This window comes from Balaenoptera acutorostrata, chromosome 1 (assembly GCF_949987535.1).
Source record: "Balaenoptera acutorostrata chromosome 1, mBalAcu1.1, whole genome shotgun sequence".
NCBI classification, from domain to species: Eukaryota; Metazoa; Chordata; class Mammalia; order Artiodactyla; family Balaenopteridae; genus Balaenoptera; species Balaenoptera acutorostrata.
The window spans coordinates 44,570,809-44,587,134 of NC_080064.1; the positions used below are offsets into that span (position 1 = coordinate 44,570,809).

Sequence of the window (16,326 nt, forward strand, 5' to 3'; positions counted from 1 at the left end):
TTTTCTTAAGGTTTCTCATGCCTAATGGTTTAAATTCAGTTTAGGAAACATCTGTTGGACTTGGTACAGCTTGGGATTCAAAGATGAAAAAGATATAGGATTTGCCTCCAAGGAGCCTGATAGTAGTAGTGATGTTATAACTATAAAGCCAAGGATCAGTGTAGTTGCTGTAAGAAAGTAGGAGAAATTTTTTCTAGCTGGAGAATTTTAGACTTGATGGAAGATGGTATCTGAATCAGACTTTGAAGGATAGAATTATAACAAGTTAAGGAAAACTAGTATTCTTCTAACATACATTGTATCCTATAGGTGCTTTATATTGTATATGCCAGTATCTATAGATAGGTATTAACTCCATTTTATAGGTGAGAAACAGAGTCATAGAAATTATGTGATTTACTATTAGTTAGAACCAACATTTAGATCTACATCTGTCTAATTCCAGAGCCCCATTTTTTTTCCCCTACTTCCTACACCACTTAAGCAGAAGTATCATTTGATCCTACCGGGGGGCAGAGTCAGGGATGGCCTAGAAATGAATACTGTGACCAAAATGACAAGGTATCTTTTTTGAGCAACCATTATTTTATTTATTTTTCATAGAAGTATAGTTGATTTACAGTGTTGTATTAGTTTCTTGTGTACAGCAAAGTGATTTTTTCATATTCTTTTCCATTATGGTTTATTACAGGATATTGAATATAGTTCCCTGTGTTATATAATAGGACCTTGTTGTTTATCTATTTTATATATAGTAGTTTGTATCTGCTAATCCCAAACTCTTAATTTATCCCTCCCTCTTTCCCCTTTGAAAACCATAAGTTTGTTTTCTATGTCTGTGAGTCTGTTTCTGTTTTATACATAAGTTCATTTTTCTCATATTTTATTTTTTTTAATAAATTTATTTTATTTATTTTATTTTTTGGCTGCGTTGGGTCTTCATTGCTGTGTGCAGGCTTTCTCTAGTTGTAGCGAGCGAGGGCTACTCTTCATTGCTGTGCACGGGCTTCTCATTGCAGTGGCTTCTCTTGTTGCGGAGCATGGGCTCTAGGCACGCGGGCTTCAGTAGTTGTGGCACGTGGGCTCAGTAGTTGTGGCTCACAGGCTCTAGAGTGCAGTGTCAGTAGTTGTGGTGCATGGGCTTAGTTGCTCTGTAGCATGTGGGATCTTCCCGGACCAGGGCTCGAACCCGTGTCCCCCACATTGGCAGTTGGATTCTTAACCACTGCACCACCAGGGAAGCCCCTGTCTCATATTTTAGATTCCACATATAAGTGATATATGGTATTTGCCTCTGTGTGTCTGACTTACTTCACTTAGTATAATAATCTCTAGGTCCATCCATGTTGCTGCAAATGGTAATATTTCTTTCTTTTTTATGGCTGAGTAGTATTCCATCGTGTATATATACCACATCTTCTTAATCCATTCTTCTGTTGATGGACATTTAGATTGCTTCCATATCTTGGCTATTGTAAAATAGTGCTGCTGTGAGCATTGTGGTGCATGTATCTTTTCGAATTATAGTTTTCTCCAGTTATATGCCCAGGAGTGGGATTGCTGGATCATATGGTAACACTATTTTTAGTATTTTAAGGAACCTCCATACTGTTTTCCATAGTGACTGAACCAATTTACATTCCTACCAACAGTGTAGTAGGGGTCCTTTTTTTGTGCAACCATTATTGATCTCAAAAAAGGAGAAGGAAAGTTTAGTTATAAACATTTTAAAACATTTCAGTTCTTAGATTATTTGTAAATGTAGACTTTAAAAAATAGAATGTAAGAAATTATTTTGAGTCACTCTTTTTTATTCATTCAGTAAATATTTTATTAAGTGCATACTCTGTACTGTGCTGGACATGGGGATTTGACGGTGAGGCAAAACAGGCATGCTCTTGCCCTCATGGAGCTTGTAATTTAGTGAAGGAGTCAAACAATGAAGTTTCATATGTCATGGGTATATGCTTTAAATATATGTATTTATATTTCATATACATTTTTTAAATATTTTATTATTTATTTATTCATTTATTTGTTTATTGCCTGCATTGGGTCTTCGTTGCTGCGCGCAGGCTTTCTCTAGTTGTGGCAAGCGGGGGCTACTGTTCGTTGCAGTGCGCGGCCTTCTCATTGCGGTGGCTTCTGTTGTTGCGGAGCATGGGCTCTAGGCGTGTGGGCTTCAGTAGTTGTGGCTCGCGGGCTCTAGAGTGCAGGCTCAGTAGTTGTGGCACATGGGCTTAGTTGCTCCGCGGCATGTGGGATCTTCCCGGACGAGGGCTCGAACCTGTGTGCCCTGCATTGGCAGGCAGATTCTTAACCACTGAGCCACCAGGGAAGTCCTCATATACATATATTAACATATAATATGCATGCATACATATGCTTTAAACTGCATAGTGCTAAGAATCTAGAAGATATATAATACTACATTTGAGAATGTTTAACAGAGAGACTCGACTTAGTTTAAGGCTTCTCTGAGGACTTGATGAATAAGTGAAGATCTTATGGATGAGTAGCTTGGTAGAGGAAATTCCAGGCAGCGAGAATGATATATGCAAAAGATGTGTGGTAGGAAGGAGCATGGTACATCCAAGGAACTGCAAGAAGGCCACTGTGGCTAGAGTTCCAGAGTAAGAAGTTGCAGAGCGATGAAGTGAGGCTGGAGAAGTAGGTGCCAGGGCCAGATTTCGCCAGGTCACGTAAGCCAGGTGCAGGGCAGCAAGAAGTTTGAGGAACTTACATACAACTTGTTATGGAACAAGATAGATTTCTAGCACAGGGCTTGTTGGTAAAGGAAATATAAACATGTAAATTACTATTTTAGTGTTAATTAACTCCCTAAGAAGTGGGTCAGACAGTAAAGAACTGTAAAAATCAAAGGGGAAGAATTCTTATCTCTGTGTACTGGGAGTTTCGGAAGGATTTCCCAGAAGATGTGAGCTTGACCTGTGTCCTGAAGGATGAAAGGAATGTGTCCCTAGTACACTACACTAAATAATCTTCTCAAGGCAAAGATCCTCTAATAGTTGTGATTCCTGAGCAGTACAATTTTTGCTGATTGTTCTTACCACCAACAGACCCTAGAGTGAATTAGCCTAAGTTTTTCAGTTGAGGCTAGTAGGACATCTGTGTTCCACAATGCCTCTGTGAAACAAGTTTGATTTCACAAATGGAACTGTTATTACTTCGAAATCTTGGCTCTAGGAAACACCTACTTTATTTGCTATCATCTAGTTTCCACCTCTGTAAACATTGAAACAGTGATTCTCAGCCTTGACTGTAATTAAAATTACCTGGAGTGTAATTATTTGAGATGAAGGATGTGTTAACTAACCATATCATGCTAATAATTTTGCAATATTTACATGTATCAACTAATCATATTTTACACATTAAACTTACATGATGTATTTGTGATATATGCATGTATAATATTATATATCTTGATAAAGCTGGAAAAAATTTTTAATTAAAAAATTTCATCTGAGGAACTTGAGGAATTAAATCAGAACCACAGGGAGGTGGGACCCAGGCATCAGTATTTTTTAAAGCTCCTTGGGTGATTGTAATATGCAGCTAAAGTGGATAATCATTGTTTTAAAATAATTTTTAAAAAATAGAGATCATTGGAACTTTGCCCTTTATTCAACTATACACAAAAGTTGATGTTTCTTTTTTTTCATTAGTTATCTGTTTTATATATATTAGTGTATATATGTCAATCCCAATCTCCCAATTCATCTCACCCCTCCTTTCCCACCTTGGTGTCCATACGTTTGTTCTCTACATCTGTGTCTCTATTTCTGCCTTGCAGACAGGTTCATCTGTACCATTTTTCTAGATTCCACATATATGCGTTAATATACAATATTTGTTTTTCTCTTTCTGACTTACTTCACTCTGTATGACAGTCTCTAGGTCCATCCACGTCTCTACAAATGACCCAATTTCGTTCCTTTTTATGGCTGAGTAATATTCCATTGTATGTATGTACCACATCTTCTTTATCCATTTGTCTGTCGATGGGCATTTAGGTTGCTTCCATGACCTGGCTACTGTAAATAGTGCTGCAGTGAACATTGTGGTGCATGTGTCTTTCTGAATTAATGGTTTTCTCTGGGTATATGCCCAGTAGTGGGATTGCTGGGTCATATGGTAATTCTATTTTTAGTTTTTTAAGGAACCTCCATACTGTTCTCCATAGTGGCTGTATCAATTTACATTCCCACCAACAGTGCAAGAGGGTTCCCTTTTCTCCACACCCTCTCTGGCATTTATTGTTTGTAGATTTTTTGATGATGCCCATTCTGACTGGTGTGAGGTAATACCTCATTGAAGTTTTGATTTGCATTTCTCTAATAATTAGTAATGTTGAGCATTTTTTCATGTACCTCTTGGCCAAAAAATTGATGTTTCTTTTAAATTATTTGTTTGACTACTAATTTGAGAGCTGAAAAATAATAGGTCATGTTAAGGGAAGAGAGCTGAGATTGCTCTGTCTCCTTTTTTAGAATTTTCCAAGTTAGCAAAGTTGATGAAAAACTTGTCTGAAATGATTGTCTTAGTATTGTGATGCTTTAAACTAGTTTAGGTTGACATTTTTGGATTTACATGTTTTTTAGACCGCACTGAAAGATGCAGGAAATAGAGACAGTGTGACTCCCCAGTATTCCTTATGAGGCATTATATGGTGCTCTTAGTGGGTGGTTATAAGAACAAAAGTGTTTTGTTTTTTCCACTTTCATATATATTATTTATTTTGATCTCTTGACTCTGTGTGGGAGGTATTGTCCTCAGTGGGAGGGAATGGATTTCTTAAGGGTCACAGCCAGCTGATGAGCCTGGTATGTGTCCTTTCTACTACATCTCATTGCCTGTATTTGAGAATCTTAGTTCTTTCCTTTCCTCTCTGTTTCTAGTCCCAACACAGATGGTTTTCTTACCACAGAATTACCAACTCTGTCATCTCTGTTTCCCTATCCAATTTATTCGTCTGTAAGCATCAGTTTCTGGAACCTTCCACTTCTCCACAATTAGGACTCTTATGTTTTTTGGCTGCCTCATTCCTAGATTCTGGGGTTATTTACCAAGCTGTGGTTCCCAGTTCCTGAGAATCACTGGTTGTGTGCTAAACCCAATATTCTCCGTCGTCATCTTATTTGATCTAAAGTGGCATTTGACACAGTTGATCTTGTCCTCCTTCTTGAAATACTTTTTTTTACTTAGTTTCTAGGATATCAGACTTGTCTTGTTTTTTCCCTACTTTTTGGACTCACTCTCGATTTCCTTTATTGGTTCTTCCTAATCTCCCAGGCCCTAAACCTATATGCTGATGACTCCTAAATTTATATCTCTAGCCTAGACTTCTCCCTTGAGAACTAAGACTCCGATATTAAACTGCAGTAATCAACATCCAGTGAAGGTACATATAAGTCTTTTTAAGCAAAGGAGTCGATCCATTTTAAAAAACACTAAGTACTTTTTAAAGATGTCTGAGCTAGGGCCTCTGCCCTTGAGGAATTCTAGTCTCGTGTAGAGGAGGCAGACCAATTTAAAAATAGCTTTAATCCATTGTAAGAAATGCTATAATAGAGTTATATACTGAGTGCTATAAGAAAGTTTTTCCTTAGAATATACATTTTAGTTTTAATCCATATATTAAATATTAATAAGGCTTAATTTAGTGGTTGGGGTATTTTCTCTGTTTTAAATTGTTTTCAGAAACTAGTGCATACAGCCACTTGTTTGTTTTGTTTTGTTCATTTTTTTTTTTTTTTTGATCTAGCATACGGAATTGATTGAATTGAAGATGCGTATAGTTTGAGGAGCCATATTGCTTGATTTGAGGGTTTATCACTGGCTAGAGAAGTGTTGATCACTGAATAAACATACAGGCAATGAAATTTGGTTTAGAGTATTTACATTCCAGTAACAAAAGTTCTTTAATTTTATATTTAAAGGTAACTTGAGGTTACATTTCATGTAAGTTAATATAAAGCTGTTGGAATCAACCAAATGTGGACTGATGAAGTCTGTTGAAGATTATCGTTAATGTGTTTTCCATCATACAATCTTTTTTATCTCACATAATAATTCAGTGTCTTTCCAAATCTAAGAAAATCTAAGAAAAAGTTCAGGGTGATTCCAAAAGAACTGAATACTTGGAAAGTTTTTATTATTCAATAACTGCTTATATATGTGAATACATAGTCAAGACCAATGTTTATGTATGTATATTATACATAAATAGTTTAAAAAGCATTTTGTAAAGAAACTTCCACTGTTATTCCTACAATCTTACAAATGCTCAAAACGTGCCTTTGTGTCACTTGGTACACATCTGTACTGTAGTCTAATTCTTATTAGACCTTTGTAGCATATCCTATCAGTGTTTGAAATGTCAGCCATGATGCAGCCCTTCATTTCCTCAAAGCTGCATATTCCCGCCTGAATACTCTATGTTCATATAAAACCTAGTTACTGAGTAATATATTTTAAAAGTGTTTATTTTTGTGTCACCTTTTATAATGGTACTGCCAAAAAAAGACAGTCTTCCACCTTAATGAGAAGATTATCTCTCTCTGAACAGCAGGGTTTTGGGTTTTGGTTTTGTTTTGTTTTTTGCGTCTTTTTACCTTTTTGTAAAATAATACGGATGCAAAGACCATAAATAACAAATGTATACCTTAATGAGTGAAAATAAGATGAACACACTTGAAACCATCACTCAGGTTAATAAATAGAACTTGTCAGCTACAAGTTGATCACAACTCCCTCCTTCCCCACAAAAGTAATCTCTGTCCAGACTTTAATGATAATCATGTCCTTGCTCTTTTAAATAGTTTATCATCCAACTGTTTACCTCTAGGCACTTAGTTAATCTTACCCATTTTTCAAAATTATATGTCTTTTGAGTATCTTTTATAAGTTCCCTCTCCATCCCTTTCTTTTCCTTATAATTTGTGTATTAACGAATCCAGCCCTTTGATTTGTAGAGTCTCCCTCAACCTGGGTTTTCTTGATTGTGTGCTTGTAGTGCATATTTCACTGACTTTGTATTTTCTGCAGATTGGTAGTTGGATTTAGTGACTTAATCAAACTCATGTTTGATCCCTTTGGCAGGACCCTCAGGTGTTGTGCTCTTTCATTAAGGAAGTACATAATGTCTGGTTGTTTTTCTTTCTGTGATTTTTAGTAGTTGTTGACACTCAACACCTAGTTATTCATTGGGGATCATGGTGATATTCTAGAAGTTTCTTTTTTTTTTTTTAAGAGTTTTGTTTATTTTTGGCTGCATGGGTTTCTTTAGTTGTGGCGAGCGGGGGCTACTCTTCGTTGCAGTGCGCAGGCTTCTCATTGCAGTGGCTTCTCTTGTTGTGGAGCACGGGCTGTAGGCACACAGGCTTCAGTAGTTGTGTCACGCAGGCTCAGTAGTTGTGGCTCACGGGATCCAGAGCTCAGGCTCAGTAGTTGTGGCGCACGGGCTTAGTTGTTCCGCCACATTTGGGATCTTCCCAGACCAGGGCTCGAACCCATGTCCCCTGCATTGGCAGGTGGATTCTTAACCACTGCGCCACCAGGGAAGCCCTCTTTTTTTACTCATTAGTTGGATTACTTTTCTAAAAAGCCACTTCCTGTTAATATACATTTCATTACCCAATGGTATATGAACCACAGTTTAAGGATATTAACCTGTATAAATGGGAAATTCCTAGATAAACTTACTTTTGAACAGCACCTCTTGATGCTGAGTGGGAGCTTGATAAATCTGGGAAAATTAATTAATACATTTATTTGATAAGTATTTATTGAGTGCTTATTATGAGCCACACACAATGCTCCCTGTTGAGGTACAGTGGTGAATAGGTCAGTCTACTAGGGGGGTTATGATAATGGCTATGAAGGAGGTGTTTCAGGGAGACCTGATTTAGGTTGGTGGGTCAGAGAAGGCCTTTCTAGAGAAGTGTCATTTAACTTGAAATGGGAAGGATGAATAGAAATTAGGTAGAGAAAGAGAGGAAGATTTCACTCAGAGGATATTATATTTAGTAGCCTTTTCCTGGGAAAGAACTTGGCTTATTGAAAGATCAGAAAGAAAGGCCACTGTAGGGTGCGGGGGAGGGATAGATTGGGAGTTTGGGATTGACATGCACACACTGCTATAAAAATAAAAAAAAAATAAAAGGAAGGCCACTGTAGTTATAACATTGTGAGTTAGGGGGAGAGGGTTACCTTAAGAGGCAGTAGGAACCTAATCATGGGTAGTAAGACCTTATAAATAGTGTTACATATCTTGAGATTTATTTTAGGTACAGTATAGAAAATTTTACCCATAGACTTATAGTAGGGTCTGAGCCTATCTAATATACATCTCTTTAGCATATGTACACCTCCATAGGATGACTTTTCTGGATGGATTGGAAAGTGATCATTCCCATTTGTTTCAGGCTTTGCAAAGCTACCCTGGATGCCATCCACACAAATGATGTTTGGATAGAGACAGTTAGAGGGTTGAAAAGAATCCTAAAAACTCATCTTCTGTCTATGTTCAAAGGTGTCTGGAGAAGCCAATGAAACTCAGATTGCAGAAGCATTGAAGCGGTACAGTGAACGGGCATTCTTTGTCCGGGAAGCTCTATTTCACCTTTTTAGCCTGACTCATGTGATGGAAAAAACAAAACCAGAAATTTTAAAGGTAAGAATAAGAAACTGCATATGAGAAATTTGAAATTGTCTTCCTAGATAGATGATAGTTTTGTGAAGAAAATTAGTGAAAATTTGCATTTAGTCTTTGGTTTTTTGTAATGGGATTGATAATGTATAATTTCAGTTATTAGCCATAAATGAGAATGAGAGGAGATAGTTGCATAGTGTTACTGAAGTTTTATAGTAGTCTCATTTAAGCAATATAAATGCCTTCAAGTTCATATTTAACTATCTAAAACCAATAATCACTGTGATCTGTTTTCACCAGCTGTAGTAGAAAATGGAATATATGACTGGAATCAGGACACTGCTTTGTATATTACCCCTGTATTGCTTCCATATAGGCTTTTTTAAGAAATACAGTATTGGAATTTTATAAGGCACTTTTCCATGCAATTTATGAACCTCCTGTGCTTTTGTAACTAATCTGCGTTATTCCTCAATTAAGATATTTTAACCAAGACAGCTTTTGAAAGGCAAGAAAGGAGGATTCTTAATTTTGTTGATTACTTAGGACATTGTTTGTCGGAATGTGGTCCTCTATCCATCAGAAGTCTGGGATACTGCTTATTTTAAGAAGCATATTCGTGAGAGGCTTCCCTGGCAGTCCAGTGGCTGAGACTTTGCCTTCCAATGCAGTGGGTGCGGGTTCAATCCCTGGTTGGGGAGCTAAGATCCCACGTGCCTCGTGGCCAAAAAACCAAAACATAAAACAGAAGCAATATTGTAACAAATTCAGTAAAGACTTTGAAAATGGTCCACATCAAAAAAAAAAAAATCTTTAAAAGGGGCTTCCCTGGTGGTGCAGTGGTTAAGAATCCACCTGCCAATGCAGGGGACAAGGGTTCGAGCCCTGGTCCGGGAAGATCCCACATGCCACAGAGCAACTAAGCCCGTGTGCCACAACTACTGAGCCTGCGCTCTAGAGCCCGCGAGTCACAACTACTGAAGCCTGCACGCCTGGAGCCTGTGCTCCGCAACAAGAGAAGCCCCCGCTCACTGCAACTAGAGAAAGCCAGCGCACAGCAACGACGACCCAACGCAGCCAAAAAATACATAAATAAATAAATTAATTAATTAAATAAATCTTTAAAAAAATAAAATAAAAATAAAAAGCATATTTGTGAACCTCCAAGAAATTTAGATTCAATAGGGCTGGGTACAGGAATTATAAGGAAAATTAAGAATACCTCAGGAATTCGTGAGGTACAGGAATCTGCATTTTAATAATCCCCCAAGATAATCCTTATGCACATTCAGTTTAGAAACCAATGAGTATAGGACTATATTATATTTGATACCTCATTTAGTGGGCACAACAATCCCAAGAGATAAGTTTTATCTCCTGTTTTACAGATTATGTACCTGAATGTCTGTGAGGTTAAGGAACAGAAAGTTAGTGTCAGAGCCAGAAATGCGTTAACCTCCCAGTTTCTTAGATTTTGAGAATGGGGTGTTTGGAAAGGAACCAGTAACAAACATTTAAGTCCTAAGGTGTTACCCCCAACATCTGTCACCTCCTATGTACATACCAGAGGATGTTGGCACTTGGTATATGCATTATCATTTTTTGGTTTTGGTTACTGTGAACCTGAGTAACAGAGGACCAGACCTCTAGTCCTGATCTGAAATATTTACTCATTCATTCATTCATTCAGAGAATGATGCAGAGAGAAATGTGATTCTTGCAAAGGAGAGCAAAGAAAAAAGGTGGTAGTTGGCTGAAGAAGTGTGTGTTTTTTTTTTTTCTTTTTTTGGATGGGAGAAAAAAATAGCTTGTTTGTATGCTGATATTAATGATCCAGTACAGAATAAAAAACTGATAACAGGAGTGAAAGGGGAGAACAGCTGAAGCAGTGTCCTTGAGTAGACAAGAAGGGAAGAATCTAGTATATAAGTGGAGGGATTACCTTTAGAGAGGAGCCCCAAAAGGTCATTTGTGGTAACAGGCAGGAAGACAGCATATACACATGTGTATGCTGGTAAGGAGGTACATGTGGAAGTGAGAATCTGAAGTTCTTTATGATTGCTTCAGTTTTCTCAGGGTAACTGGAAGCAAGGTCTTCAGCCAGTAGTGAGGAATGGGGAGGATTTGTTGGGGATTTGAGGAGAGAGGAAAAGGAGAGAAGTAGTTATGTCAGCCAGAGGGAAGTGAATGGATTTTATGGTACTCTAACTTTAACAGTGTTCTTAAGGAACTGAATGTTGGGATTTGAAAGTGAAGTTTGCTTCTGGTTTACTGTCTTCAAGTCAGTAAGAATTTGTTTAGTGCTTAGCATATAATAGGCCCTGAACTAGGTCTTGGAAATACAAAGATGTTTTCCCTGAGTAGAAAAGATTCTTTAGCCTTACAGAAAAATCTCTGGACATGAACAACTTGATACCTACCTTGACCAGGTGGACAGGAACTAAATATTGGTGAGTAACTATGTCCTAGGCTCTGCACGTGAAGATAAAAAAGATACTTAAGACATCTTAGAAATTATTATAGATCAACAAAGTAATGTTGCTATATGAAGAGAGCTTATATTTATAAGTTGGATCAAAAGAGCTAATTTTTTTTTTCCAGCTTGTGGTTACTGGGATGAGAAACCACCCTATGAATTTGCCAGTGCAACTTGCTGCAAGCGCCTGTGTGTTTAACTTAACGAAGCAGGATCTTGCTGCGGGAATGCCTGTGCGACTCCTGGCTGATGTGACCCATTTGCTGCTCAAAGCCATGGAACATTTTCCCAATCACCAGCAGGTAAGCATATGGGAACTCCCATTCAAATAGTCCTTTTAGTGTCTCTTACCCATCTCCCACCTCCATAGAGTTCATTTTAGTAGACCAAGGCTGGAAATTCAAATGCCTTTGGAGGCTGTGAAGTAATAAATTTATGGTGTGACTGAGTGCAGGACAATAGAGAAGCAGAAAACTAGAGAATGCTTTCCTTGCCTAAAAGTATTTCAGTCCAAATGTTGAGGGAAATAAAGCAAGCCATACAAAACAGCTTGCACCTAGACCTTGAGTTAGTGATAATTTCAGCAAACAGACATAGGCGTAGAGCTTTTGTTCTGAGCCAGGCACTGGTTCAGTACTAAAGTACTCAGTACTTAAGTACTGGGATAGAGAAATGCGTAAGACATGGATTTTCTATTTCTAGCAGTATAGGTAGACTACAAAACCTGTCCTGTCCTCAGGATGAAAACTAAAAATGCTGCTTGAATTACATTTTTAACTCTTAAAATTTAACAGTGAGTTGGCAAGTTAGTAAAAAATACTCAAAGGTGCAAAACCAAGTAAAAATGGCAACCCAGATAGGTGAGTGGGTCATTAAAGCCAGCTTCCCTCATTGAGAGCAATTGCCAAACTAGATGAACTTTAGGCTTTGGTGTTCATGGACTCTGGTAGCCAGGTGAACAGAAGACAAAATAAGACCCACCCAAAGGCCACCAGAAGGGAGGGAGATTAGCTGGAGTTATCCTATTTATTACCCTATTTCTCATGTAATAGAAAAGATTTTAAAAAATGTGCAAGTAAACTTATATGGGCCCAGTGGAAGTCAGTCTTTGAACAGTAGGTGGGCAGAATAAAGGTTTTAAGAAATAAGTGGTGTTTTATCAATCTTTCTTTTTTTTATAGAGTCTACCCCTATTTAAAAAATAAAATAATATTTTATTCAGGATTTTTTTTCTCCCTTTGATTCTTTAGTTACAGAAGAATTGCCTCCTTTCACTTTGCAGTGACCGAATTCTTCAAGATGTTCCATTTAACAGGCAAGTGATAGCACTAGAACTTAAAATGGGGCAAAATGGAACTTTAGAAATATGTCTTGGGTCATTTCTTACCATTCAGGATATTCCTGGTGTACAATTAGTCAAGTGGGTGGGATTGTGCGTTGCCTTATAGAATGCTAAATCTACTTTCTCTAATTTAGTGCTTTGACATTCATGATAACAGATTGGCCCCTGTTTTCATAGCCCTTTGCATAAGAATTTATATTGATTATAGTTTTTAGAATATCTGCACAATATTGTGGGCTGAAGAAATTGAGGCATATAGAAATTCAGTGTCTTGCCCGTGGTTTTGTGACTAGTAACTGCTAAGCTAGAAAGACTCAAGTCTTCTAGGCCCAGTGTTCTTTTCTCTGTATCATACCTCATTATTATTGTTATTTGATATTTAATTATAGAAGAAACTTTTTAAGCAGAGGTTAAGGGAGACCATATAGCTGGATTCCAGTAAGTATAAAGGGTTTCCTTGTTTTCTAAGATATGATTTGGGAGCTAAACAGGTTTTTTTTTTTTTCATTTTACTATTTTAAAATATAATTTTTTAATGATGGTATTTTGAAGAAGAAATTTATACTTTATGATTTAATGAGAAATGTCTTTCTCAAACAGTAATTTTACTGTGAATTACTTTTATTTGGGTAACAGTACACTGTTAACTGGCATGGCTGAGGCAATGAAGTATTCCATTTACTATTTGAAATAAATAGTTTGGATAAAAATATAACTACATATATCTCATGTAGATTGCTAATTTTATTTTATAAATATATTGAGCATCTGTATTGATCACATGAAGTCATAGGTAGAAAAGACATAATCTCCTAAAGAAAATTATAAACTACCCCAGGGTTGGCAAACTTTTTCTTAAAGGGCCAGATAATAAATGTTCTAGGTTTGTGAGCCATTGGGTCTCTGTTGGACCTACTTAACTCTGCCGTTGTACCTCCAAAGCAGCCATAGACACTTTATAAACAAATGGGGATAACTATGTTCCAATAAAACTTTAGAAAACAGGCAGCTGGGCCCACAGCTATTAAGATCACTCAAGGTAGGCTATCATTTGCCCTTGATGTAGCCCGTGCACTCTGCTAGAATTGAGCTTCTTTGTGGTAAGAGACGGTGATTGGTTAATCTTGCCCCTAGTACTTAGTACTTAAGTGGATGTTTAATGGATGGATGGATGAATGAATGAATTATGAGTATAATAGAAGACAGTCATTCATAGAAGAGGATGACAGAATGTACTGGGCCCCCAAGCAAAGAGGGAAAGATTCCATCTGCTTGGTGATCGTTAAAGATTTCATGTCAGTGATGGTATTTAAGATAATAAAGATAACAACTAATGTATGAAGCACTTACCAGGCACTGTGCTAAGTGTTTTACATATGCTTATTCAGTCCTTACAGCAGTCCTGTGAAATTGTTACTCTTGTAATCTTCATTTTACAGATGAGGAAACAGAGGCACAGAGAAGTTTAGTAACTTGCTCAAGGTGATAAGATAGTAAGTAGCAGAATTTAGATTTAAATCCAGACTGACTCCAGAGCTTCTACTTTTTATATCCATGCCATATTGCCTTGAAAATGAAAGCTGGTTGAGTTGATTGTTTTGTGTTTTGGGAACTACACAGATAAAGGCACAGAGGAAGACAATACTAGTAAAAAATTAACCTTTATCAGAAGTTTGGAATGTGCCAAGTTCTGTACTAAGTCTTAAGCTTTATGTGTGATATCATATACAAGAGTCCTATGGAATAGATCATATTATTTTACAGACAAGAAAATTGAAGTTCAGAGAGATTAAGGAAGTTGCCCAGGGTCCCAAAGTTAGTAAATGGTGAAGGTGATATTTGAATGCAGGCTGATTCCAAAGTGTATCATGTTCTTAATGACCTGACTGCATTGCCTTACATGATAAAATAGTTTATTTTATTATTGTCATTAACATTAGATAGAGCTAGAATTCCAACCCCAAAATTCAAAGAACTTTGGAATCTGCTCTTAACTACCAGGCTATATTACCTCATAATTATGGGCATGTTTGGGGACTAATAAAGTTTCCACGTGTCATATCCTCTCTTTTCCTGCTTTCTTTTTTTCTCTATAGCATATGTCAATACCTAAACAAACCATATATTTTACTTATTTATTTATTATCTGTCTTCCCACTATCTGTAAGCTCTAATGAGAGTAGAGATATTTTCTGTTTTGTTCACTACCCTCTCTCCAGCACCAAGAACAGTATCTAGCACAAAACAGGAGCTCAATAAATGTTTCGGAGTGAATGAATGAATGTTCCCATTGTGCTAGGTACTGGGAGGAACCCAGAAAATACTTTAAATTATTGCTATAGTATAGAAATCACTACAGAATAGAAATATGTTGTAATTCTAGAAGATGAATGCCAGATATTTTTGACCATATTTTCCAAACTCTTGTTCCTTTACAAAGTGTTGTCAGAATTAATAATGACACCATCCCACAACACTAAGTGCACTTGTTATTCTCTTATCAATTAGGAGGAATTTTCCCCTTCCTTCTCACCTACCTAAATTGTAGCATCAGTTCCCAGCTGGAGCTTTGAAACTATGCCTGGGGCCTCCAGGATTAATTCATGAAACTCTGTGTGTTTTCAGGTTTGAAGCAGCCAAGCTTGTCATGCAGTGGCTTTGCAACCATGAGGATCAAAACATGCAAAGGATGGCAGTTGCAATCATTTCCATCCTGGCTGCCAAGGTGCCTGAACTCTTGTTGAATAATTTTCTGTAGGAAACTATTTCCCATGACAGTTACTATTTTTCCCCAAATCTGTGTGCCAGTGAGGTTTTAGTAAGCCAGGTAACTTACTCAAGCTGTATTCGGTATTGTGGAATTACAGGTTGATCAGAGATTTTAGTCTGACCTTTGGAGTCTGTTACAGTGAATGATATTAAACTCACACTGGTGAATTCTTGGACATTTACTTTGTCTTCTGCTTGCTTGCAGCTTTCTACAGAACAAACTGCACAGCTTGGTGCTGAACTCTTCATTGTCAGGGTAAGTCTGTACAGACTCTTAAACAGTTTTCATTTGCATTATTTTCAGGCAGTGTTGTGTATCTTCTGACATTTTATATTTTAAAAGATTATTTTTGTTACTTCTAAGTGAGTGAATTAATTTCTCTTCATTGAGGCAGCTTTACTCCTTAACAGAGATGGAAAGAGCCCTGAACTAGGAGTCAGATGACCTGGGATCTAACTTGTAAACTCACTTTGTGAATTTAGATAAATTACCTGGACCATTGGGGCCTGAATAAACCTTAAGATCCTATCTAGTTCTAAAATTCTGTGATTTTGTTATTTATGAAGAAAATGTAGAGTCTCTATTTTAGGCATAAGGTTGTGCTAGATGCTTTAGGGAAGAAGATAATGTAAATAGCTGATATATGATTTTACTTGCTTCATTTGAGGGCTTAATGTAGTGAACAGTGAAAGGTTAAAAGCTTTAAAGAGAATAAATTTAAACCATGCCTTAGGGAGGACTGAAGGAAAAAGTCCACTTAGGAGCTGCTTGTTACAATCCTGCCGTGAGATGTTTGAATAATAATAGTAGATGGAAAAGTCAAATGAGAGACTCCCTTTTTCTATAACTTACAAATTATGTATGTAATGAGAAAGTAAGTCACTCATTGGTAAATATGTATAGGATACTCATCAGGTACCTACCACCTTACTAGGTGTTAGGGATCTACACTGAATTATATCTATAATTCCTGCCCATAAGAAATTCACAGTATAGTAGAGAAAATAGCTATGTAGACCTGGTCGTAATACAGTAATGCAGTCTAATAAATATATAATAAT

The 16,326-nt window shown here is 37.0% G+C and overlaps 1 protein-coding gene across 1 annotated transcript in view; it reads left to right on the forward strand.

The window, feature by feature from the left end:
- ZYG11B (zyg-11 family member B, cell cycle regulator) overlaps nucleotides 1-16,326 on the forward strand; it is an 82,452-nt gene that overhangs the window by 29,603 nt on the left and 36,523 nt on the right. Inside the window, exons 4-8 of the mRNA XM_057554874.1 lie at nucleotides 8,558-8,698; nucleotides 11,279-11,455; nucleotides 12,404-12,468; nucleotides 15,121-15,220; nucleotides 15,470-15,520. Of these exons, the coding sequence (XP_057410857.1) occupies nucleotides 8,558-8,698; nucleotides 11,279-11,455; nucleotides 12,404-12,468; nucleotides 15,121-15,220; nucleotides 15,470-15,520 (534 nt within the window). The remainder of the gene's footprint in view (nucleotides 1-8,557; nucleotides 8,699-11,278; nucleotides 11,456-12,403; nucleotides 12,469-15,120; nucleotides 15,221-15,469; nucleotides 15,521-16,326) is intronic.